Genomic DNA, 27,378 nt, shown 5'->3' with positions numbered 1-27,378 from the left:
TTGGGCCTGTTTGTGAAGGGCAGGCAATTAGAGGAATGTTACCTTAAAGAGAGAGTGGCTGTAAAGAGGCAGAAGCTGAAAAAAGGGGGGTTATTTCAGAAAGAGAATGAAGATAAAAAGTGTAATTTTAAAAAGTTAACAAGAATAACTTAGCAACAGTCTCAAAATGCAACCAAGCAATCTTTTGGGCAGCTCTGCTAAAGCAATCTCTAATAATAAACTTTAATTTCATACATAAAAGCTGAACATGCAGAAACACTGGCCAGTTTTGATAAAAACAGCTTAAAAAATACTGATATTTGCCTTAAAAAGTGTTTTCTTTTTTAAACCCCACTAAGTTATACTCTGTCATCATCTTTGTAGTCACTGAATTCAACAGCAATTCAAATTTTCTTTGAAGTTTAAATAACGGAATCGTGCAAAGCAGCGATAGCAGTCCAAGAACAAAGACATCGAGCTGGAATTTAGTGGGCATCCAATCACTGACACTTGAGCTGATGCATAAACTATAAAACAAACACGGCAGCGCCCTCCTGCGGCCAACTAATTGCATTTTCTGACAGTAATTAAGTGGCATCTGAGACATTGGGAAGATGCATTCACAGTCGAAGGAAAACAAAACCATCTATTCTCTCATTGAAAATAAACAGTAATGTGCTACATATTCATATATTACTGGGGCATTTTATTGTTGGGATTGAAATAAACCTTCCAAATGTGACTTTATGAACTTCATTCGTATTGTTTTTATTATTTTATGAAAACATAAGTGTAGATTTGTGATTATCGTGTTTTACTGTGCTGCGGGTGATGACAGCGTCAGATACTGCGAGCTGTCATTCAGTCTGTGTGGTAGTTTGTGAAGGAGCGGGCCTGATGCTCCGGTGCTCTCCGCCACACTGCGGCTGGCTGGCGCTCTGACAATGACTTGCATGCTGATTATTGTGGAGATCGACAAAGGAGACAAGGAAACGAGGAGATGAACCGTTTCCTGAGAGCTGGGGAGAATGGAGGGCTGCTGACAGACTGCAAGGAGCTGTCACCCAACCACACCGCCGCCTTCTCCTCCTCTTCCTCCTCCTCTGTCTCCATCACCTCCTCCTCCTCCTCCTTTAGTGCCGCTGGCTCAGCCGACAGACACGCGGCCCTGCCCTCGCTCCAGACCCGGACACCTGGCGGCGGCGGGTCGGAGCCGAGGAGATCCACGCTTAAGCGTAAAGGAGTCGGCCGGGAGGGACGGGAGGAACCGGAGGCGGCTTCGGCGGATCACTCATCAGCGGCTGCTGTCGTGGTGCGAGGCGGCGGAGAAGCGTGCTTCGGGATCGGCAAGCAGCAGCAGCAGCAACAGCGTCGGGAGGCTCAAGGACGCAGCGTCGCTGGAGAAGGTCTGGAGATGATTTCAGCGGTCAGCAGAGAGGCGGACGGTGGCGGCGGGAACGGAGTCTCCGAAGTGACCGCTCCTTCTGCGTCATGCGCCAAAGGCAAGGAGGAGAGGAAGGGGAAGAACATGATCCGGGGCTGGAAGAGGGAGCGAGACAGGGAGAGGGACGCCGCTGCTCCTCCTGCCCGAACGAGGAAGGAGAAGCCCGGTGGTGATGGCTCGTCTCCTCCTCCTCCTCCTCCTCCCTCCGTCTTCCTCCCGTCGTCCGCCCTGCCCGCTCCCGAGCATCATCTGTGCCGCGACGGCTCCGGACACTGCCTGTGCGCCGCTCCGGACTCCAGGCTCCCGGGAGATATCAGCAACGTAAACAATAACAACAATAGTAACGGTGCCGCCGCCGTCAGCACCGGGAAAACCGCGCTGGAGTGTGGAGTTAAAACCGGCGCTATTGTTGTGAGACGGCAGCAGGACGACACGCCGGCCGCCAAGAAGCACAGAGGAGCCGAGAAGGTGAGCCTGCTTTTATTGTCTGGGGGGGAAACAACAATGCAACACGGCAACAAAAGAAGAAGCACACCTGCAGGAAGCTGCCTTTAATTTAGCCTAACGCGGAAATAAAAGGAGGGAGGCGGTCAGTCAAATGCAGGTGTAGAGGCCACAAAGGAGCAGCAGACACTCAGAATGGTTAAATGCTGCCACATGATATTTATTTGCCATTGTTGTTGCCCAGCTGGTGTCATTGTTCCCGCTCTCTGTGTCTGTGTTGATGTTTACCAGGCTGAGATTTCCTTTTTCTTTTTGGAGGGAAGATGAAGAAAAAAGGAGGAGGAGGAGGGAGGAAGAAGCAGCAGCAGCAGCAGTGTGTCCTCCATCTCCATCCTCCTCCTCCTCCTCCTCTTTCTAGAGACATTTAATCCAGTGCTCCTTGTTTTTCCTGGAGATTAGAGGAGAAGGCATGTGCATCAAGAACTCAGCAGTAAAGGGAATTAAAATGTGATGCTGTAATATAACAAAATGGCAAATGTCATTGTCCATCATGGTGAGAGCAACAACAAAGTCACATTATTTCATTCAAGCGGACTTATTATGCTTTTCACTATATCTGTCAGGTGTTGACTGCTTATATGCAAAAGTTTCAGATAATGACATCAGTGTGTTTACAAGTAGCTCCTGTGAGCCAAGAGCTATAAATGCTGCATTTAAGATACTTTGTTTTACTGTTTCTGCATGATGTCATAAAGAAGGGTCCTTAATATTACTGATTTAGGCACACAAGTACAACTCACCTTCTGTTTCTGAAATGCAGCCAATCAGTTGAAAGTTGGCTTAAAGGGGGAGGGGCTAAAACAACTGGTTAAAGAAAAGGCACAGTATTTGTTGTATTTGGCTTAATTTAACCTCCCAGAAGCATGTCTTTAAGTCTGGCAGCTTATAGGCAGTTATTGTAAAGCTTTATCTAAATCAACTTGAATTTCAGTGGTCACCTCAAGATAAAGCCTACATGTCGCACCAGCTGTCAAATGTGATGGATAGAGCTTGAAGAAGTTCATTCATTTTACCTGAAAGTACTGGTTTTAAATAATCCTTCCCAGGTGCACCACCAACTTAGGAAAACACAGAATAAAAATTAGCCTTGCCTTGACATCCTCCTTTTTGTTTGCTTAATTCATTCAGGAAGACACTCAAGATATCAAATATAATCAGGCTTTAGAGCGAGGGTCACATCCTTTTAAAATAAGACGTAAATACTGCGGGTTGACAGGTCGGATTGCTGAGGTTTAATGAGCCACTCCTGAGCCGGTACCGTGACCTAGCGGGAATGGTTGGGAAATCATTTTTTGGAGGGTTTTGAATAAGTCATCCAGCAGAGAGGAGATAGAGGGATGGGTGGAAAGGTAAGATGGGGACAGAGATGTCTGATAGAGAGGGAGGAATGGGATGTAACAGCAGAGGACATGCACTTAAAGACAAAGACACAAAAAAGAAGCAGATGGAGTATGTCCAGAAGGTGTTTTTTTTGTTAGTTTTTTAGAAACATACATGCAGGATTAGCTTTATGAGGCAGGAAAAACTGAAGTTTCCTCCCGCTGCTGGCAGATGCTGTTGACAGGAGGAACGCTGGTCTGCACTGGCTGCTTTGTTTATTTGTTGATCTGAAGGATTCCCATTCAGCAGTGAAACACACACACACACACACACACACACACACACACACACACACACACACACACACACACACACACACACACAGTCACCCTGAGCTCAGTCTGTGGAGGCTGTAAGTCATTTCCTGTCAACAAGAATCTGGGCTCCACTCGGCAACTGTTGGGTGTCCTTTGATTATAGAGAGGCTAAAACCCTGAAAATTGGGCTAATTTGATATTATAATGGAAATAAATCAAGTTTATTTCCATGAATGGATCTCTGTGGGTCATCCTGAGTTTGCACTCTCCACATCTGCTTAGAGAATCAGGGAAATGAGAAAGTCACACTATGCACAAATTAGTCATATCATTAAGCACGTCTGACCTGTCGGGGCAATGCCATTGGACCTCTGCTGGCAGCGGATCCTTTGGGTCCTGCAGGTTGTAAGGTGGGGCCACTGCAGATCACGCTCACTGGGAATGGGATGTGAAGAGTGTGCAGCCAAACTGTATGTAAAGATGGACATAGCCACTATGAGGTCACACATAAGTTTGCAAAGTCCTGTTACTGAAGCATTGAGCAGAGCATTTTCACCGTTCTGCGTCTGCTTCGGCTGGAGGTTTCATCCTGTTAAAAGGGAGTTTTTCCTTCCCACTGTCGCTAAGTGTTTATTGGAGTTTTCCCTGTATTATTTTCTCTGTCTTTGCCTTATAATATAAAGCACCTTGAGTTGAACTGAATTGGACCAAAGTAAATTTAATTATGATTGTGCATTTTTGATGGTGTGACTTGTCAATCATAAGATAAGAACATCTGGTCCTACTAGACGCTAATGGTAGCAATAACATATAGAATAACATGACTGTAGTGATCTCACCCAGGACTGGAAAATAATGTCAACACAAGTGCTAAAAACCGCAGTTCCATTAATGACCACTTGAGGCTTACTCCAAAACAATCCATGCCCTCATTGACTTTCATTTGAAAATGAACCCAAAAAACACACATTCACAGCCTGATACAAAAACCGGTGTCAGCTTCTATGGATAACTTCCCCCTTCAGAAAACAGCCTATGAGTCATACATTTGGGTTTTGTTAAGGTTAAAAGTTAGGGACATGGATTATATGACTGGCAGGTGTGCTGACACAGGTGGCTGTGTCTACTAGCTGTCTGTCACTGAACTGGACTTCTTGACTGCATTTGTGTGGTTGGTGCCTTTTGAGTCATTTTTTAAGCCTGCTGTGAGGTTTCCAATAAGTCTTTGCTTTATGTTTTGTTTTGGGAATGCAATTTTATTAGTCTGATACTTCCAGCAGCACTTCTCAGCAGATATTTGTGTCTTTGCTTTGCATCCATACAGTTTGTGGATGCAGTTTGCTGCCCTTAGCTATAAAGTTCCACCCTCTTATCCGACACCAACGCAGCAGTGGGCCATACGTACAGCCTATAGATACTGAACTAAGCTTCAAGTCTGACATGATGGATTCCTTTGTGAATCTTGTGTAAATTCAGCGGCCTTCTAATGATATGAACAAGCTGTCATTTATGTACTATTTTACAGTTTTGATTAAGAAGAAGTAAAAATAAAAAAAAAAAAAATTTGCTAATGCTTTTTTTCACCCAGGTGAAAATTTCGCAAATTAACCTAAAGGTGCTTAAGGGATTACAGACTGATTGCACAAGAGTTTCAAGGGTGTCTGCAAAGCTCAAATGCAATTATTCATTAAAATATAAATAACATGTGTTCTCACAGCTGTATGAGAGATGACTGACGGTTTTCCCCTTAATGTCGTCTACATGAACCCGTCCTACACCTCAGTGGATGAATGCACCACTAGCTTCGGTGTCATCATGGTCTTTGCATATGAATTTAAAGCCGAACAAAAAAACACCACAGCCACTGCAGAAATATCCAGTTTCATGCACTGCAGTCCTCCTGCTCTGACATGTTTCCCTCACTTGAGCCCCACAAACTGAGTGTTTGTCATCTGCGGCTTTTAAGTTTAGCCTTCAAATCAAATGTCTCCAGTATCTCGAGACTTGGTGTTTAATTATTACTCTGGAACCAAACACAGATTTTTGGGCTGCTGCACCTTTTGGAAGTTAATCTGGTTAAAATTAATGGAGGCACAATGAGAATGAATGATGTATGATGCATCTAATTTAAATGGAATCAAAATTGGATTAAATAGTTACGCCCTGCTGACGAGAACAACTGTGGAAACAGTGCGTACATGGAAGAGCTTGTACTTGTGCATAGAGCTAATGAACTACAGTCAAATGGAAGAAGATTATACAGAACCATGCATTAAATGCAAATTACAGAAGGAACTGGTGACAGTACTGAAGAGCCTTCTTTTAAACTTGTTTTTGAAATATGAGAATTGCTGAAGATTTAATCAATTTTGTATTTTATTTTCTCTTCTCCAATTTAGAGCCGGCTGAATATCCTGGAGGTTTTTTCTGAGAATTTTTCAAAGTTCGATATTCTAACATATCAACTGATATTTTTGTTTTTCTTTCAGACACACGAAACATGAGCGGATTTCCTAAACCTTTGTCATGTGTAGTTATGCAGTAATCTATTAGAACTGACACTGTTCATAACAACTACACTGGAGAAAAGTTATTTATAAGGCTTTAAGGTAGGGATGATTAATATGTGGCTGCAGACACAGGGAGCTGTAGCTAATAGCTATCTGGTAGATGTCCCATCCACCAGTGACTCTACTGGACCTCCTGCTCATGTTTATGCTTCTTTATGCAACTGTCTGATCAATAATAGAGCTTGTTGTCTGCTTAATTGTACAAACATATTGTACATGATGTTTTTAATTCAGTTTTAGGGTGTAGGATTCTAGTATTTTTTTAGTCTTTTTCTTAGCTTACTAATTAGCAGGTATATAAGAATGCACATTGCTAGTTAGCTTAACACTTCACTCTCTGTCCAGTAGTCACTTTTGTCTCAAAAATCCTAACATGGCTGTGGTCTATAATGTCTATAATGCTTATTAGCATCCACCACTCTTAAAAACTGCAATAGCTGGTAGAAACAAGATTCCATTCAGAGCCAAGTGATCATAAACTAAAGTATTACTTTGATAATCAATTGCCAATTTTGATGTGATGTTAGAGAAAGATTAACCATCAAATGATCACTTTTACACATCATCCTGAAGGGAACATGAATGCTAAAATTTATGGCTATTCTTCCTGTCATTAAAAAAAAAAATCAGCACAAAGCCTCCAGAAACTACTAAGCTGAGAGTCCAAACCTCTCCAGCTTTTTATTAGCACTCATTTTATATAACACATTGTTAAACGAAGGTTTTAAAACCATGACAGCCTAAATATTTGAATACTTTAGAAAAGAATCCTTCTCAGGTTGTCTGAGACTTAGGAAGAAATCTAAACCATACAGCATCATATTGATGACTAATCCTGTTTTGTGGCTGGTCTCATCGCAGATATTCTCCAGGCAGAAATTTGGTCTGCTTTTTATGTCTATTTGCTGCCATACTATAGCATTTGTCTCTGCCCAATTGAGACGCTCAGCATGAAGTTTGATCACAAACAATTTAACACTTCACCAACCCTTTTGAGAGCGGCTTCTTTACTCTCACAGTTATAGCTGAGCTGCTTTGCTTTTTGTTTTTTCTGAAACTATTGGCATGCTACAACCTCACATCTTTAGATGTCATCCAGCTAGCTAACTTACTACTTATTCCAGCTCTGCTAAACCTCATAATGCATTAACGTTTTGGAGTTAAGCTGTTTCACAATTGTTTGCTTTCCGGAACTGAAAGAGCATTTGGATCCAGAAATGGCTAATGATCGACTTAACACCACGATGAGAGCACAAGGAAAAAGCAGAAACATGAACCAACTCAAGGGATCATCACAACTGGTGTGATTCTTCCTTGGTGGAGCAGATATGTTGTACTGAATTTTGTGAGCGACGGACTGACTAACCGAGACCGTATCATAGCAAAAATTCTTGCAGAAAAATGTTCCAATTTACCTTCAAGAAGCTACCCTCTCGCTAAAATATAAATCTGATCTAGCCACACTGGCAGAAATAAAAGCAGTTCTGCTGCTGCTGCTGAGGCTCAGGCTGTCATCTGCATGACAATAAGATGCACTTGAGTTTCTCTGTGAATGACAGCGGCTGCTCTGCTATCACTTTCTGTCTGTCAGTCTGGATCCCTGCAGGCTGAATGAGGATGAAACAAAAACACTCGGCTCCTGACGGATCCTATCGCCTAATATTGAATTCTGATCACCTTGCAGCAGCAGCATCAACGCACCCGCCAATATCCGGTTATTCCATTTTCTTTTTTCAGAAGCATCATTTCCCGTTGTGCTGTAGTCGCAGCTTTTGAGTCGTCACGTTTACCTGGTGGGTTTTAACAGGTTTGTGCAGGCTTGGTCTCCATGGTGACGTTGACAGTGTTTAGTTTATTCAGGAGGAGTTGTAGTGTCGCATGTAAACAGCTGATCCAAAGCAAGCGAAGCAAGCATCGGGATGGAGAGTGATGAGGAGAGGCCAATGTAGGGCAATGTTCCTCTTTAATGCACCATTTCTTCTTTCTCATCCATGTACAAATAACCAGATCACTTTGCCCAGCCAGCTTTTTACGGGTCCATTACGCACTTACTTGGCTTTTTAAGTTTTCAGCGTTTTAAGCTGAAATCCTCCAAAACTGCACCTTTAAGAGTGAGTGATTATGAAGGATAATAGGCTGAGACTCTTGATAAGTGTTTTTCTGACAAATAAAACTATTGTGACGTGTTTCACTGCCTGAAAGCTTTCATGATGACAATGAATGTATTACATTTTCAGCTATGGCATACATTTTATTAAATAGGTTGCATTAAGGCTGTAAAATCATAACCATGATTATTCTGGTCAGTAATCGTAATCTTGATTTTTCTCACTAAACATCATGCATTTATTAAATATGAAACCTTTTTCTATAATTTCAGCTTAAACTGTATTATACTGTAAGGGATCCTGAGCTTTTTGGGAGAGGTGAAAGCAAACGACTCTAAAGGAAAAGGTTTTGTTAGTAGGCCTGGGCAGTCTGCCCGTAGGCCAATCATTCTTTTGTTGGCGGGGAGGACGTTAAGTTCTACTATCCACCTTGCAAAACACACAGTGTGCTCAGTAACACATAGTTTAGTTTTTATTCTCACTTCTAGCACGAAGAGATGTTGATGCAGTGGCGTACAACGATGAATAATTCAACCGACCTTAGCTGGTAAACCGTACCACGTCATAATATTTGCTGGCTCTAAACATGAACTTCTACTAACACATTCATCACGTCCACATACAGCAAGTTTGACCATCATCGCTCATCATCCACAACCCTTTCTTTCTTTTTTATTTATTTATATTTATATATATATATCAAACACAGGAAATGGAAAATAAACATAAAAGAATTCCAGCAAAATGTAAAACAAAAACAAAAGGTGTTTGAAAAGGAGCAGGAAGAAGCAGCGGCTTATCCAGACCTGCCCCAAAGTTTGCCAACAATTTCTTAATCCAATTGGTAACTATATATATGTACATATATACACACACACATCTGAGAAATGCTCTCTCATATCAACAACATAACAATATTCTCATTCTGTACAATAGAACAGCTATATAGCTATATGCCCATCAAATATGTATCGCTTATATTTATTCTTATATTGTGCAATATTTTTACCTTTTTTAAAATTTCTTTGTTTAGCCACATTCCACAAACTGATATGTATGTGCTTTTAAGAGTGCTGTGAACACATGACTGCTTTATATTGCATTTTCCTCTCAGGTCATACGTGAGAGGAAAATGGTTTATTCTTAAATAAATTATTACTTGGAAGCATATTATTTCTTGCTTTTCCTGATACCAAACATTATGCATTATCCTTCTTGCTCTTTTTTTGCATTGTGCATAGAGAGAACTCTTGTGTTACCCCAGAGCACTGTTATTCTTATTATCCTTATTATTATCCTCCTTATTAGCTTTTTAAAAAATAATACTAGTTAATTTAAAAAAAAAGATTTTTTATCCTTTTGTTGTCTCTTCCACAATCCTTTGTGAATTAGCTTGACAGCAGGTTAATGGTTTGTTGTTTCCTTTAATGCAAAACACTAGAATTGTGCCAGGATGTGTCACACAGATACTCAAAAACACTGAAATACTGGACGCTGAGATTTAATGATTTAGTTTTGAGACTAACAGAGTTGTCATTTGGAGGGCTGGTGATGGAATAAGTTACAAGGTAGCCAGACAGCTGAATGCAGTGTCTGTTAGGTGGGACTGAGGTTTTCTATATATTTTAATTTATCATTTGTATGTGCTTTTTCTTTTTGTGGTATTTTTCTTCTAATCGGGTTAGATTAAGTTGCTAAAAACTACTTGGTTAAGTTTAGGAAAATTGCCTACATGTTAAAAATGTGTCAAGGGAGGAGTGAGGACCCAAAGACTGGATGAGCAAATAAATTGTGAGCGATGAAATATCAAACTCAAAACAAAAAACTGAATACAAAAATTCACAAGAGGAAAACAAAGATGAGCTGGTGAACACAAAACACAAACTGGCAACCAACACAAGGAAATGCAGCATTATAGAGCATGAATTATGGGACAAAGACACAACATCATAGATGAGACAGAAGGCACACAGAGTGAATCACAACAGCAGTTGCCTCAATGCACTTTATATTGTAAGGTACAGACCTACAATAATAGAACCAGAATGACAGTGAAACTCTAAAACACAACAAAATCTTGAGACTATGATAAAATCACACTCACTTGGCACTTACAGTGTCTTGCAAAAGTATTCGGCCCCCTTGAACTTTTCCACATTTTGTCACATTACAGCCACAAACATGAATCAATTTTATTGGAATTCCACATGAAAGACCAACACAAAGTGGTGTACACGTGAGAAGTGGAACGAAAATCATACATGATTCCAAACATTTTTTTTTACAAATAAATAACTGCAAAGTGGGGTGTGCGTAATTATTCAGCCCCCTTTGGTCTGAGTGCAGTCAGTTGCCCATAGACATTGCCTGATGAGTGCTAATGACTAAATAGAGTGCACCTGTGTGTAATCTAATGTCAGTACAAATACAACTGCTCTGTGACAGCCTCAGAGATTGTCTAAGAGAATATTGGGAGCAACAACACCACGAAGTCCAAAGAACACCCCAGACAGGTCAGGGATAAAGTTATTGAGAAATTTAAAGCAGTCTTAGGCTACAAAAAGATTTCCCAAGCCTTGAACATCCCACGGAGCACTGTTCAAGCCATCATTCAGAAATGGAAGGAGTATGGCACAACTATAAACCTACCAAGACAAGGCCGTCCACCTAAACTCACAGGCCGAACAAGGAGAGCACTGATCAGAAATGCAGCCAAGAGGCCCATGGCGACTCTGGACGAGCTGCAGAGATCTACAGCTCAGGTGGGGGAATCTGTCCATAGGACAACTATTAGTCGTGCACTGCACAAAGTCGGCCTTTATGGAAGAGTGGCAAGAAGAAAGCCATTGTTAACAGAAAACCATAAGAAGTCCCGTTTGCAGTTTGCCACAAGCCATGTGGGGGACACAGCAAACATGTGGAAGAAGGTGCTCTGGTCAGATGAGACCAAAATGGAACTTTTTGGCCAAAATGCAAAACACTATGTGTGGCAGAAAACACTGCACATCACTCTGAACACACCATCCCCACTGTCAAATATGGTGGTGGCAGCATCATGCTCTGGGGGTGCTTCTCTTCAGCAGGGACAGGGAAGCTGGTCAGAGTTGATGGGAAGATGGATGGAGCCAAATACAGAGCAATCTTGGAAGAAAACCTCTTGGAGTCTGCAAAAGACTCGAGACTGGGGCGGAGGTTCACCTTCCAGCAGGACAACGACCCTAAACATAAAGCCAGGGCAACAATGGAGTGGTTTAAAACAAAACATTCACGTGTTAGAATGGCCCAGTCAAAGTCCAGATCTAAATCCAATTGAGAATCTGTGGCAAGATCTGAAAACTGCTGTTCACAAACGCTGTCCATCTAATCTGACTGAGCTGGAGCTGTTTTGCAAAGAAGAATGGGCAAGAATTTCAGTCTCTAGATGTGCAAAGCTGGTAGAGATAGACCCTAAAAGACTGGCAGCTGTAATTGCAGCAAAAGGTGGTTCTACAATGTATTGACTCAGGGGGCTGAATAATTACACACACCCCACTTTTCAGTTATTTATTTGTAAAAAAAATGTTTGGAATCATGTATGATTTTCGTTCCACTTCTCATGTGTCCACCACTTTGTGTTGGTCTTTCATGTGGAATTCCAATAAAATTGATTCATGTCTGTGACTGTAATGTGACAAAATGTGGAAAAGTTCAAGGGGGCCGAATACTTTTGCAGGCCACTGTAAATTTTGGTACTTTTTGTGCAAATAAAAGCTCTAACTGCTGATTGTTTTTAGTATCGGGGGTTATTTTCTGTCTTCTCTCGAAAAAGTTTATGAAGCATTTAAGGGCAGTGTTTTATTAGCCCTTGGTCTATCCCGACCTCCTCCCTATGCTATCTTAGTGACTTTCACTTTAATGTAACATTGTTTCAACATTTTCTCTTCTGAGGATTCCGTTTGAGTGGTTAAACCAAGAGAATAGCTAAAGTAGATTTTAAATCAAATAGATCGCTCACAGAGCTTGGAACATCTTTTAACTATCAGCATGGAAACGATAAAACTGAGCAGCAGCTGTGCAGGTTCACCACCGTACACCTGTAAGGCGCTAATGATGCTAAAAAGGTGTTAATGAGGACTGGAAGTGTTACAGTGTGATACAAAGAGAGAATCTGTCGTTTTCCCACTATTGACAGTTTTAGAGCACTAAATAAAAATATTCACTTTTATTGGATAATTAAATTAATCGTCTCAAATATTTATTAGCATTTCTTTACCCTCTGCTGATCACTGACCGGACTTTATGATGGGCCCTGCTTTTTTATTTATCATCACATAAAGGTCACCAGCTCTCAGCAGGATTCAAACTTGCGTCATACAGTATGTGTCCAGTTTTCACCCGAGGTTGATAATCAGCAGAGCTTTGATGTTGTTTATCCTTCCTTTTTCAAAGAATATTGGCTGGAGCCAGCATGGACACATAGTTATCTAACAGCCAGCCAGATGTCTTTCCAAAAGACTGAACATGTTTTCTAAAGGCACGAAATGTCTGATTGTGAAGTCTTGATGTGGATTTCTAAAGGGTGGGAGGACAAACCACCAGGGATCTGACACGTGTCTGCTAAAATGTGCAAAGACTAAAATTTACAGCTGTTAAACTCTGAGTTTTATTCTGGGAATGTTACAAGGAGGAAACATTGATATAAAAAGATGTCTGTGTAAAACAATGTCAGTGTTTAGAGCATTACAAACAGAAATCCATCATTTCCCACAGGGTTGGGGTACACATGTAGGTGGGCATTAAAAGATGTGAAACCACACCTTTTCCAATGACTTATTAAGTAACACTTGACAATAAATAGAAAAATTATCAGCTGCCGCAGTGAGCTGATGGACTACAGCGATACCATCTTGGACTACAGACTCACAAGAAATAAATGGGCGACCCAGTAAAGTCTTTGTGTGGAAAGGATGGCATTAACGCTGAATTCTGGGTGGGAAAACGAAAAAGACAACATTTTAATTCTTTTAAATATTTGTTGACATTGCCCTGGCTATGAAAATTAGCTTTGGTTAATTTGTTTAATATGGGCAGTGGTCAGAGTGATCAGGACACCAGTCAAGGCAATTTTTGACTTGCAGGATGGGATTTGTATTTCATTTAATCTACCTGACTCTAGTTTTATGTAGGCATCCCTGCATATAACCAACAATGTGTTCAGGTACATGCAGCATATACAGAATTTCATGAATGTCTGCAGAACAGCTACACCATCATCATCAGAAAAAGAGAGAATGGGGGTGTTTGTGTGTGTTGGGTTAATTTTGAATTCGAGCTTAATGCAAATGTGCATTTGCAGAGACAGGGTACTAATTTTTCGCCTCATCTTTTTGTTTAACTGGGTGTGTGTGTTTGGTGGTGAATGACTGCTGTGTGTGAGAAGAGGCATAACAAAGAGCAGAGACGAAGCAGACTGACAATAAGTAGAACTACATGCCTAAAGGGGAAAAAAAGGCATGACAGCGGCTTCTGCACAAAAGTAATGAACAAGAATTAAATTTACTGCATTAGTACACATCAAATGGTCTGATTGATAGCGCACCGCTTTAGGGAAACTGCAGAACAACCAAAATTATTGGGGTCAGTTTGGTAATTGCATGCAATCTATTTGTGATAATGCTGCAGTTAACTGTGATAAACTGGTGAAAATCCCAAATCAGATGCCATCTGTTGCAAATCTGTAAAACTGTTGTCTTCTACATATAAAAAAGAAATCACATTAAACAGAAATTCACATTAATTTAGATTCAGAGTTCAGCCAGGACGCCACAGATTTAAAACAGAAATTCAGAAATCTCTTTACAAATAATGATGTAGTTGCTGTTGGATGGCAATTTAACCACAAAGTGACACAAATGCTCAGTAATGTTGCTTTTATATAAGAGTATAACCAGAATACATCCATTTGACAACCTGCTGAGTTGAGTCCCCTGTTGCAAAGAGACGTGTTGTGTTGCAGATGAGTTGCGCTTACTGCTGCAGACTGAGACTGTGCAAAATTTCATCATCGTCCATTTGTAGAAAAGACTTTGATATGTTCACCCTGTTGAGAAATATTTATTTTTCCTTCTTTTGTTGCGTAAAATCCAGCTTTAATTTCAGTGCTTCAGCAGAGAGCAGTACTGGCAGGAGAGTTTTACTTTGGTTTTGTGTGTTGGCTTCACGGGGCTGTGATTGACAGGTGACTATTGACTGAAAACATGGAAATCAGACAGGCAGAAGGCAGAAGTAGACCCCTTGTGAATATGAGGAAAATCTGAAGCTTTAGAAGCTTCTGAAAATAAGCGAGTGACCTTGGAATTCCTTTTTTTAAAATTTTGCTTTCTTTATTTAAACACATACTTACATTAGTATGCTTCAGTTCCACTCTCCAGCTTTAAGTTAGGTATATAATACAAAGGAGTTTAGCTGTCTAGTCCTTAAAAATATCAGCTTTTACCCCTAAAACATGGTGACTGTAAAACCCCAAGAAACAAAACCCTCAGAGTCTAAATGAAAATGTTTTGTGTCAAATATTAAAAGCTATTTGAAATTAAAGGTTTGAGGTTTGAATCTGTTAGGCTGGAATAAATCAGTGAGAATAAGAGTGGCAAAACCTGGAAGCATGTTTGAAATGTAACAAACATATAGGCAGAGTCATCAGTGTCTTCAATAACGATAAATTAGCAACAGCAAAGCTGCACTTTCATTAGATGTCATTATTATTATTCAACACCAGGCAAATGAGCATGTCAGCAGAACTAAATGGTTTTTGTTACGCACCCCAATCAGACAACGCACAACTCACACTGACACATTAGTACATTAATAACCTCTTTGCTTTCATTCTGTTCATTTAGGCTTCAGTTATGCAGGCCTACAGACCAGTCTGGTAACTACAATTTGCTTGGAAAAATTTATACTAGCCAACAACAAACACTTGCCAACTACTTGCTAAGTGGCAGTGAAATTGTGGGAAACTGTGCCTTTCTAAATGTGTTAATTTCAGGGTAAGGGAAAACATACTTTGAAGATGAATGGTCTCCATTTCCAGTTTGCTTTTTCAAGTTTTGCTACCCCTTAGAGGTTAGTTAGCAAGTGTTTGCAGACAAGTTGGCATGCATGTAAACGACAGGAAGCTGCAACAATCTGCTATCAACCAAAGAAATCGCAAGGGAGTTATTGGTACAGCATCCTCTTAGTGACCAGGTTCACCTAGGGAGAGCTGGCAACCTTTAGCAACTACTCACCAGCCAACACAGGATTTTCACCAGCATCCTGTGATTGAGGCATAACTTGTTGAACTTCCTCGTCAACTCCTTTAATTTCTATATTAACTTCTTTCCAACTAACAAGACAAGTTCAGGATCAAAAATAGGTCAGAAAATGGGGAATAATAATAATAAGCCCTGAGGCTTAGTTTTATTGGTTCAGTTTCTTTTCAAAATGTAAATATTTTATGGCACCTTTAAAATAAATGTTAAAAACATTTTGTGGAGAAAGTCCTGTATAATTCAAAAAGATAATTTTAAAAGAAAACTTCCAGAACCACATCCAAAAGAATGGGTTCCTGGGATTGATTTACCCTTTAAATGTACATTTTATCCTCTAGATTTATTTATTTATTACACATTTATTAGGCATTTAAAATATGATATTGTGGTCATATATCTGTTATGACTTTATATCCCCTATGACCGGCCAGAAACTGAGCTTTGAACAACGTGATATCATTGTGGTTACAATATAATGACAGAGGCGTCCATAGATCCACAAAGCCAGCACGCTGTTCCCTTATTGTTCACTTGTTCAAGGCAGAGCCAGAGTGGAGAAGCTCCAGCAGTTTGTATTTTGTCTTGTTTATCACAGGCCATGACTTGTACTGCTGCATCTTATGTCCTTGCCTCTAGCAAAAGGCAGTACATCGGTCTGTTAAACAAAGATCAAGCCACAAGACTTGAATGCATGACTGCAAATAGAAAAACTGCATGATTTATGAGATTTAGGTGCCTTCGGTTCTTCTTTCATACAACTCTGACTTTTTACACAAGGTCTACGAAAAAACGCAATTCCAGGATTGTCACTTAAAAAAACAAACCAAAGCAAAGAATCTCGATTTCACATGATTTTGTTTGCTGTATTGTTTTTATTGAAGCCTTACCTTTGCTTTAAGAACAACAAAACTGTTACTACTGTGCAATCTGTGAGCTCAAACTGTCAATCAGTTTGCACAGCCGGGGTGCAGCTCCATTGCTGTCGTTACTGTGGGCATTACTGCAGACAGAAATTTGTGGAGTGATATCACAGCACATGTTTATTTGCTCTCCTTTCCCAACGAGAGAGGGTTGACAAAGATCATTGATCAGCTTGAATAAATATGTAATCAATCAAAGCTAGGTAAGTCTGACTACATGCCAATATTGGCTCAGTTTATTGGCATTTTGATTAATCAGCCTGATGCAGACCGAAGGAAAATGATTTTCTGTTTTACTTGATTAGACAGAAGCTTGAATAGAAGAGAAGGAGAACAAGTGGACGAGCAAACGGCAGTGTGAAGGGTGTTTTTAGAACAGCTCATGTGGAGGCTGGACTGAGAGTCCATTAGCTATCAAAGTATCAGTGCCAACAGAGTGAAAAAGGCTTCATGGTATGACAGTACGCCCACGTGCTCTGCTCTGCAGGCTGGCAGGTTTTCCTTTGCATCCATTCATCAAAGCCTCCAAAGCCACAGGAAACACAGAAATAAAACAGCATCATAATCTCACCTCCCACCGTCTGTCATTACCTGAAAACTCGTCGAAGAATCACCTCACATCCTCTTCTTCGCTTCCTTTCATATTTTATTTAACTGCAGCTTTCCTGAAACATCTTGTAGCGGCTGCACTCAGGGGGATGCTTCAGTCGCTCTTTGACTCAGGCAATGAGTGTCTCATATGTGCTCAAATCCAAATCAGATTAAAGCTTCTTTCATCTGACTCAGACAATATGATGGCAAATCAGGGGATGTGGTTTTTGGAGATGTGGTTTGTGTGCTCTTCCCTTTTTCTAGTCGTACATACTATATAAAGAAAAGTCTTAAATGAGGTCAGCATATATACTAGTAATTTCCATCAAAAGGTCAGGCTTCAGACTGTTTCAGGCACTTTTTTTCTACTCTTGGCTCTTTATAAAGAGTGAATATCTCAGGCAAACAGCTCCGGCTGTGAGCACAGAAGCCCCACCCATCTGCTGTTCAAATCGTATGTTTACGAGGGGCAGCGAATCACAGCTCTGTGCTATGAAGCAGGATTTAAGGTTAAGCAAGGTAATGTCAACGTTATTGGTGTACATCACCACCAAAACAGGGCAGCTAGAATAGGCAAGTAGACTAACTACACTTACTGTCCCATTGGCTGCAGCTAATTTGCTTTTCATCTCTATTATGTGTTTATCTCACATAATATGCACAGCTGTACCTTTCTTTTCAGTCAAACAACATCAGTGAATGCTTCAACTGGACGTCTTTAAATTTTCTCCATCGCAATGATGGCAAAAACTGGGGTGCTCGTTTTCGGCTCAAACAGCTTCTCAAAGGATGGCAATTCTTACATCGGCTCCATCAAACCTTTTGCTAAGAACCTTGACATTATTTGTGACCAACATTTGAATTTTGAATCTCACATCTCAAAGCTCATCCAGTCTTGTTTTTTTCATTTAAGAAACTCTGCAAGAATCAAACCTTTGACATTCAGTAATGTGGAATTTTTTGTACACACTTTCATTTCCTCTCATCTTGATAACTGTAAGTAACTTTTTAAGTGCCTGTTTTAACTGGTCCAGAATGCAGCAGCTCGGCTGCATAAAAAACAAGCCAGCACACAACACATCACCCCAATTATCATTTCCCTTCGTTTCTTTTTTCTAATTCATTTAAAAATGTTATTAATAACATGGCGCCAGCCTACACAGCAGACCTGCTCAGACTTTTTTCCATCAGTTAGCCTTTCTGGTCTGGTCTGATCAGAGTTTTTTTTAACTATTCCTTGCTCTAATTTTTTAAACCAGAGGCAATCACGCTTTTGAGGCTCCTGAACTTCTGAACAGCCTGTCAGGTCAGCTCAATCAGTGGTCTGTATTAAATGACCACTGATTCAGCCAACCAGTGGTTGCCCATTATTTTTGGCTCTTGTTCTCCTAATGTGTGTTTGTATGTTTAGACGCATGCACGTGTCTTTAATCTGTGCTTTTATTCAAACTGCGAAGCACTTGCACAAAATGTTATACAAATAATTTTAGTTAAACAAAACCACAATGTTCCTCTTACTGTAACTAACTCTTAAAAACACAAAATGCTGTAGATGCCAAAGGATATCATAGAAACCACGAGGATTACTCAACAGTTATATTTTTGTCGACTTGTTTATGCTCTACCATTGTGCTCTTTTTTTAATCCAGTGAACCACTATATTTATATCCTGTTACAGAGCTAACAGGATGTGTTTTATTGGTGTCTAAAGCACTAGATGTAATCCACAGAGGCCTTTGATAGCTACATTAATGCAACAAAAGCAGTGTTAGTCTGTAAATTTCAGTCCAACAATAAAATGATAAATTGCACGCATCTGCAAATGCGGTAATTAATCTTCCTTCTTGAAAACAGTGTGGTGGCCATTGGATTTCCTTTAGTTCATATTTGCTTTTGCAATTCAAGGTTGGCAAGCCACATCTGGGTGTCACATGTGGGGTTGCCATGTTATTACAATCTCTTTTTTGAAAGGATAATAGCTCCCATGCACAGGCTGTTTACTGAGTTGGAAGTAATGGTTCACTGGCCAATCATCTTTGCCATCTTTAAGGTTTCACATTTCCCCCGATGGAGTCTCTCATCAGCCGTCACACTGAGAGCGTGTGATGTCTGCTTCACTTCAGATACTTTATAATTACATCATTATGAAAACGCTGCTTGCAAACACTGCAACTCTGGGAGATTAATTTATGCAGAATTGTGCTAATGTAATTATTGTTAATGGTTGATTGTGCAGCAGCAGTGTTGAAGGAAAGAAAGAGGTTGAGATATTTTGGAGCAGGAGTTATTATAGCGGTGAGTAATGTCCATTGTTTTTCACTCGGTTGGTTTAAATGCCATTAGAGCTTGTCATTCAATAGGAAGGTAAGTGGTTTTTGTGTGCGTGTCTGTGTGTGTGCTGATGAGGGACTGAAAAAGGAAGAGCTGAGATGAGCAAGGCTGGAGAGAGAAAATGGGAAAAATGGCTACTATTCGTGAAAACACACACACAGTCACGCGTGAAGCACAAACGCAAACACACACTCGATAAACCACAGATTGTCTACGCACACACACACGCCTCCTCTTTCAGCAGCTTGACAATAAAGACAGAGATGATTTTTGTCTGCGAGAAAAAAAAACATCAGTGAGGCTGCTCACTGAGGGATTTAATATGAGGGGAGGAGGGAGAGGGGAGGAAGGACACAAAGAAAGCAGAGGAAAAGGAAGAAAAGAAAAAGGGATGAGAACGAAAAGGAGGTAAAGGAAAAAGGAGGATTGATGGATGGGTGGAAAAAGGAAAAGATGGAGGGATAATTGGATTGATTCAAATTCTTTTTGGCATTTTTGAAAAACCGCATTGCTCTGTGGGCGCTTAAAAATGCGATTCAAGATTTAGAGGAAAAAAGAAACATGAAAACCAAAGATGAAAAAATGTCTCTTTGTTTAATTATAGATTTTAGAGGGAGAATTAATGGAAAACTCAGTTGGCTCCCTTGACTCTCACCACCCAGCCTCCCTCTCCTGATTAATTTGGGTAAATCCAGCTCTGCATGCCAGTTAGGACAGCTATTTGTGATTCAACCTCGACACAAAGCTCCAGTGTGTCGGAGGAAACATTAAAGTTGAGTCTGCTTTATTTGAACTGCAGCAGATTTTTCTGCTTGCTTTCTCCTCTTCTCCTCCTCATCCTCTCCCTTTCACCAAAGTGGATTTAAAGGGTGAAATTGACACACGGCTTTTATTGAGATCCCTGAAGTCCCTGAAGCCTCTTTTACAAGAGGCAAGAACAATATAAATTTAGGCATAATCTCATAGAAATTTATTAAATTTGATTTGGGATTTTGATCAAATGAATCAAGTCATTTGATTTGATTCTGTGATGCTGTGATTGGCGTATTTCAAGAGGCGGCTGAGGTTGCACAGGCCGTCCACTAATTGGAAGGCAGGTTGTTGAATCCCCGGCTTCTTCGGCCCACATGGCGTGTCCTTGGGCGAGATAGTGAACCGTGTCTGATATGTATCGAAAGTGGTGCATTTATACAATAAAATATATGTGGATTTGTGAACATGGTTTGCCGTGTTAAGCACTCTGTGTGCCTCATTTGCCTAGAAAAGCATCATTAAAATGCAATTATTTATCATTTGTTTCAAGTTTTACTTATAGATTACTGGATAATTGACTATCTTGATTTCATCTTTCATGAGGCAAACAATACAATAAGGCTCAGGCAAGGATTATATCAGGGATACCAGAAATAGGAGAGCAGGGGAAACGGGTAGGAGGTAGGATAAGGAGAACCTTCCTACCCCACCCCACCACAAACACACAAATCCCACAGTACCCACTAATCAGATGATCCGATGTAATCCAGCACTTGGAAATGGTGGTAAGGAAGAAATTCCTTTTAAACAGGAAGAAAACTCTGGCAAGGCAAAACACAAAAATTAATTACATGCAGGAGTGGCAAATAAACATAAGGGAGTGAAGGGTTAGAGAAGAAGTGCTCAGTGCACCATGGGAAGTCCCCCAGCTGCCTAAGTCTATAGAAGCATAACTACGGGATGGCTCAGGGTCACCTGATCCACACTGGGCTTTATCAAATAGGAGGACTTAAAAGCAGAGATTCAGTTTGTCTCTTGAGTCCAAACTGGGAGATAGCTCTGCCTCCCATTCTACTTATGGAAACTCAAGAAAACATGCAAGCATGCAAGTTAGCAGTCTGAGAGAGGGGTGCAGTATTGGAATAGTCTTAAAATGAGTTTTAACATGCGATTTAAATTTATTACGTGACAGAAAGGAGATGAGTATAAAACAGATGGAATATGGTTCATTTTCTGGTAAAGAGTTTTAATAACACCCCAACCGTGTCAAATGTCACAAAATTAAGGGGGAATTGCTCTGCAGATTTATGCTGGGCAGGTGAGTTTTTAGTGTTTGAAACATTCAGTTTAGTTTAATCTTTATTATCTTCAGTTTTTAGTCTTTTTAAGTATTATTGTATTTATTGTATTAAAATAAGACATTTTTGAAAGCAGGTGTTATGGTTTTGTATCCAAAAGTCTCAAAAAACATGCCCATCAGATCCTTATTAGGCAAACAATATGAAGGATATTTTCTCTATATTTTAATTTTGTTTCACTTACTTAGTTCACAAAGTCATTTCATTTAGTGTTCATTTTTTTCAAAAGTTTAATTTTTACTAAGTTTACTAAAATGTTTGTGCATACTTAGTTTTACTTTTTAGTTCACTATAATAACCTTGCACATTAACTGATCATGGACATTAGCAGATATCTCTAAGTAATCAGTACTCTCTGAAATGTTGGCCTCTTGCTAACAGTCATCACAAAGCATTTTCTAAACCAGCTCAGGGTTTAAAGGCAACAGCATGTCACCTGAATCATTTTCTTTTTTCAACCGTCTTCTTCATGAAAGAGCCCAAAATATGAAACCTCATTGTTTTTGTGTCAGCTTTTTACCATTTCACATCTCACTGTCATGTGCTTCCTTTCACAGAGTTGTACTGCAAGGCAAATTAAAGCATTAGGGTTAGGTATGTAGAGTTGAATCCTGAGTTTGCAGTTTGATAAAAGTGTCTCTCTTCTTAACTTGCTAAATTATTATGCTAATTTATTTTGGTCATGTTACAAATAACAAGAGTTTTGGTTTAAAAAGCAGCTAGAAATGCCACTTTTTAAAACAAATTCTTTTATCAACCATCTGCTCAGCCTGTTGAGCATACCTCAATAATAACAATGAAGGAAGCTGTGCAGTAACGGTTTGCATGACCGTGTCGAGAAAATTTGCATGTAGATAAAAAATAAAAAATGTTTGTGTTTGGTCCTAATTTGCTGCCAAGTTTGTTTTACAGAGCTGAATGACACTGAATCGATTATAGACTGAAAAATTGTTTAGTCTATATTTTACTATATTACACAAAATCTCTCAGACAACAGAATCTGTCTGTTTGTTTATTTCTTTGTCTGCAACCTCCTCCTAAACAGTCGGGAGTTGAGGAACCAAACTACGTCTCGAAGGCTCTTGTATCTGTATTACAATATCAGATATAGATATCAGATATTATGAAGTCACCGTGTTGCCTATTATGATCAATCAGTGGTTGCAGTGGAGTTTTTAAGTGAATATTTATGTTGCTTCACTCTCAGAGTGGAAACAGTTTGTCACCTTCAAGTTAAACATTTATAGAGAAAAAAAGAAGTTTAGAGATTTTAGGAAAATGTAAAAAAAATGTTGGACTTTAGCCTGGTTTTTGCATGCTGTGTCACATTTATTAGAATGTGACACATTAGAATTTATTAGAATATCTTATCAAGAATAATTTCTCATTTATATGCACAAAAATTTAATTATACAAGCAAAGTGAGCAACTAACAATGCGCCAAAATGGTCACTTCTTAACATCTAAATAACATCTACCACCCACATTTTTTTTTTTTTACCAACAATGTAAACACAAAAGGAATATTATAGCATGGTCATGCTATGATATCATACAGAGTAGCTTTTAATATTTAATTTTAAAGTTTAAGGTACTCGTTGTCTCTGACTGGGTTCCTCTACGGTTTGTGGAACCAGCTAACTCAAAGCTCAACCCCAACTATGTGGAAGATGCTTCTTATTACAACCCTCTGGTAATCTCAAGATGGCAAATATTAAGAAGAAATAATAAGAAATGCTTAAACATCCCTTTTAATGGTTCGATACTGTCTGGTGATTTGAATCTGACTCTTAGAGGAAAAACGAGCATGGGCATCATCTGACGGAAAGTGAGAACTAGAGAGACTTTGTGTTGTGCACAGCTCCAGGGTCCATGCATATTTTAGTGTTATTTGGATATACTTCGTGTTCCTGTGTGGATTAGTTCAAGCAGCAACACTCGGGCTTCACTTTCTTTTTTTCATATTTTATTTATTTATTTATTTTGATCTTTGTTCTCTAAAGATACAGAAGGCATCACAGAAAAAGATACTGGGTACTTACGAAAAAACACAAGCGAAATCAGCACGTGCAGGAGCATGAGGCAGCGGCGGCGATGCAGTTTCAGTCAGTTCCTGGGAGGAGAACAAAGACTTAAGAATAGAAGAAAGGCACTGGAGTGTATTCACAACATAAAGTCTTCACAACCAATCAGCATCATGAGCACAAGCCATTTCATCTACAGGTCAACGTGACTGCTGTAATCAACAATACTCTATCATGCTCTTCAATACAGAAACATCACACTTTTTAGAATTTTTTGGATGCAATGATGCACTGCTGTGCTCATTTTCAAGCACCGATGCACATCAGCTGTCAACAAAAGGAGCAGCATATGTTTCTGTACCTTATTTTTAATTTACTTGCATTATGTTAACAGAACTCCAGGGTCAGAAAACCGAATGCCACACGAATACCAGTTTTGGCATTGATGTGGCACTTCTCATCTCAAAGCACCACTTAAAGCACTCTCCACTACTAGACGTGTTCAACTTTTTCACGCACATATTCATACAGCACTTTATCCTTTGCACTTAAGTGTGTTATCGACCTTGCATTCATGTCCAGTTTTAAAAAATGCACACCTGAATTACTCAGAGGAAACCCATGCATAGCTGCAATATGACTGCAGGAAGATGAACGCTTTATTCAAATGAAATTCACTTATTTTAAATGTAAAATGTTCCGACTTTGACCTTGACACATTTTGCGCAACCCGTTACGCTCATTAGGTGATTGTTCTGTGTAAGTTTGATTAAATTCTGACCAATAGTGAATGCAGAGTAGTGAAGTGAAGGACGAATGAAGTGACGTTTCACTATGGCATAAGCTCATTGATCTTTTGATGAATTAACAACAGGTAACAGATATGTCTGCATTTCCCAGAGGTACTGTATGTTGTTGTATTGTTTTTCTACTCTTTTAGTACTTTGGACGCAGGCTTTTACCACTATAGAGTCATTTTTTATACGCTGTTATGGAGCAAACCAAAAGCAAAGTCTGTCTAAAGCAGGGTTGGGCTGATTTAGATACAGTAAGTGAACCGCCACAGACTGAGCAAAGTGCTGAAATGTGTGAAAATCCATAAAACTTTGGCAGACAAGCTGGTGATGTAGAAAATGCCTAACTATTGTTGTGCTCGCCCCTAATCTGTTACTAAGTCCTATTTACCAAACTTGAACTTGTGCCTATTTAAGACAAAGAATATTTGAAGAGTCAATAAAATTAATTTGACTTTGACCTTTTAACAGGCCATTTCCAAAGCTCCTCAGAATGCAGCTCTCCTCTCTCAAGAAACTCTGAGATTGCTGGACAAGTTTCTTATTTTTTGATTCCTTGATAAGTGTTTAATAACTCAACTTACAGAAAAGGCTACTGTAGGAATCTCTAGTCAAGATATGTCTGCATTTCTAGTTCCCAGAGTTGCTGAAATAATCCTGCCTGACAATAAAACATATATGTTTTGTGTATAAAAATATATATTTTTACGTTCACACAGTTTTGCTAATTTTATGATACATGAAACAGTTTGTTTACAGTCATGTGAAAAAATTCTGAGAGTTACTCAGGTGCTGCTAATCAAATGGACTAGATTAACTGATCATCAGCAAGTGTGACCATTTCTGTAAAAGCAGAGGTTTTAACAGTTTGCTGTCAAATACCTTTAAAGAAGTGCAGCTCTAGAAAGACTGATGCATTAACACAATGCTTCAATCTTCCCACAAATGCACATCCCAGCAAATTCAACCCAAGGTCAGACCTAGCAATGCACCAAGAAACAATACAGGCCTCAGTTAGCATGTTAGCTGTTAAAGGTCGTGACACTGCAATTAGAAAAAGACTGAACTACTATGGCTTGTTTTCAAGGGTTGTCAGGAGCCTTCAAAACAGACGTAGCAGCACGACTTAAGTTTGCAAAGTTGCATCTGAAAACAAACTACTAGACTTATAGAAAAATGTAATTAAAGCGAAGATTTTTGAACAAACTGCCATATTTGGCAAAAGCCAAGTACAGGATATCAGCAAAAACATGTCATACCAACTGTCAAGCATGGCGGTGGGAGGGTGATGATCTGGGCTTGCTTTCTAGCCACACGACCTTTGACATTTTTAGTCGTCCATAAACTCCTCTGTACACTAAAGAAATTTGAGGCCATCTTTAAGACCAAAGATGGGAGAGACTGATTAAGTCATACAGAAAATGACTGTGTTGCTGCAAAAGGTGGTTGTATAAGCTGTTCCATTTCACAGATCCTATGAAAGCTTTTGTTTTCACATGAAAACCAGTGTTGTATTTTATGCCATTCTGCACTGTACTGGACGCAACTGTGTTAAGACATTTAAAAGGATCCCTGTTCAGTGCATTTAACATATCAGGTTCTATGAACAGAACAATCGTCTGACTAGAAAAATAAAGCAAAAGATAACCTGGTGTTTAATCTGGGAAATCACAGCAAAATCGGCTCATGACCTGAGCCGAGCTACAAACTAAGAAAGAGCCCTGAGTGAATTTTCATTATTATTTCATATTTAATTAATGACCTTATGTATGTATTTATTTATTCACTTAATCTTAGTGTACGGTATTTTTGAATAATACCAGCGCATTAAGTAATATCATTACAGATCATATGAAACTAAGCCGACCTGCGATTTAAACTGAAGCCTATATTTTATTTAATAGATTCTTCTGTTCTGGTGTGTTATATTTGTGTGTGTGTGTTGAAGGATCTTTTTAATTAAGAAACAGTGTGAGAAAGGATAATTTGTTCGAAGCGTCTGACTCACAAGGGAGCAGGCCTGTGTTTTTATTGTTATTTTGCTGTGTGAGTCTGCAGCCTGGTCGACTGTAGCTGCCGTGTGATTTGCAACCAAGCGTTGTTATTCTGGGTATCTGAGGGAGGAAAAAAAGGCGTTAACGGCAGAACAGAAATCACCGGGGATCGTGATTCTTCTTTTATAGTTAATTTGCTTTGTGATTTGGTTGAAGAAGTCCTGTGTGGTCTTTGTCAGCAGCTGTGTGGGAGTTAACAGACGGTTTCAGAAAGCACAGAGGATTATCTGCCTTTTGTTTTATTGCTATTTTGCATGATAAATTTGCATTGTTTATCAAGGTTTTAACATAAATGCTGTGCAGCACGCAGCCGAAATAAAGCTTTTCATACTAGCTGGATTACAGATACTGCAAGGGACGCCAAGAAACTAAACAGGCAACTCAAGTGTTGGTGAGTTTCTTCCACTTATTAATCACTCGGGTAGTAAAGGAAGGATGAGTAATACGTGTTTGTGCCACTTTAATATATGCATGTCACAGTTTAGCTTCATGTATCAGCCTTTGTCCTCAACAGTGTCCCGCTTCATGGAATAATCGATGTATATCACTGGGAACAGCAAACTCTAGATGATCAACCCAAAGGTTGAGGGAGAGCTAACAGGGCATTTCTCAAAGGAGCCAGCCCACCACGTTGCAAATTTGTTTTCTAAACTAATAAAATGTGTTTTGTGTTTTAAAATATTGTTAAATCTTCCAAAAGCAATCAGCAGACTCTGAAAAAAGAGGTGCGAGTGCTGCATCTCTGTATTATATTGAACAGATAATAAAAATATGTGTATATTTTTTAACATTATAATCTGATTTCTTCTTATAATCATTGCCTTGTAATATTTCATAGTAAACCATGGCTAACAATCCTAGAGTACCAAGGTTTACTGCTGCAGAAGCATGCGTAAAGTGATGATGAAAACAGCTCTGTTGATGAAGACACATTGATTACATTTTTTCAACGTCTGCAACAGATAAAAGAAACTTTATAGGAATGAAAAACACAAAAGCAACAATTAAAACAGGCATAAATG

At 39.5% G+C, this 27,378-nt stretch overlaps 1 protein-coding gene across 2 annotated transcripts in view; it reads left to right on the top strand.

Annotated features, from left to right (window-relative positions):
• Window positions 1-835: 835 nt before the first annotated feature.
• znf608 (zinc finger protein 608) overlaps window positions 836-27,378 on the top strand; it is a 66,046-nt gene continuing 39,503 nt past the window's right edge. For both annotated transcript variants that reach the window (XM_084945808.1, XM_084945807.1), the window contains exon 1: window positions 836-1,891. In XM_084945808.1, the coding sequence (XP_084801934.1) occupies window positions 980-1,891 (912 nt within the window). In that variant the 5' untranslated portion in view covers window positions 836-979. The remainder of the gene's footprint in view (window positions 1,892-27,378) is intronic.

This window comes from Perissodus microlepis, chromosome 12, assembly GCF_051167445.1.
Source record: "Perissodus microlepis isolate ML-2025 ecotype Zambia chromosome 12, ASM5116744v1, whole genome shotgun sequence".
NCBI lineage: Eukaryota > Metazoa > Chordata > Actinopteri > Cichliformes > Cichlidae > Perissodus > Perissodus microlepis.
Note: the sequence above shows the minus strand (reverse complement) of the source record. Positions and strands in the feature narration are given on the sequence as shown.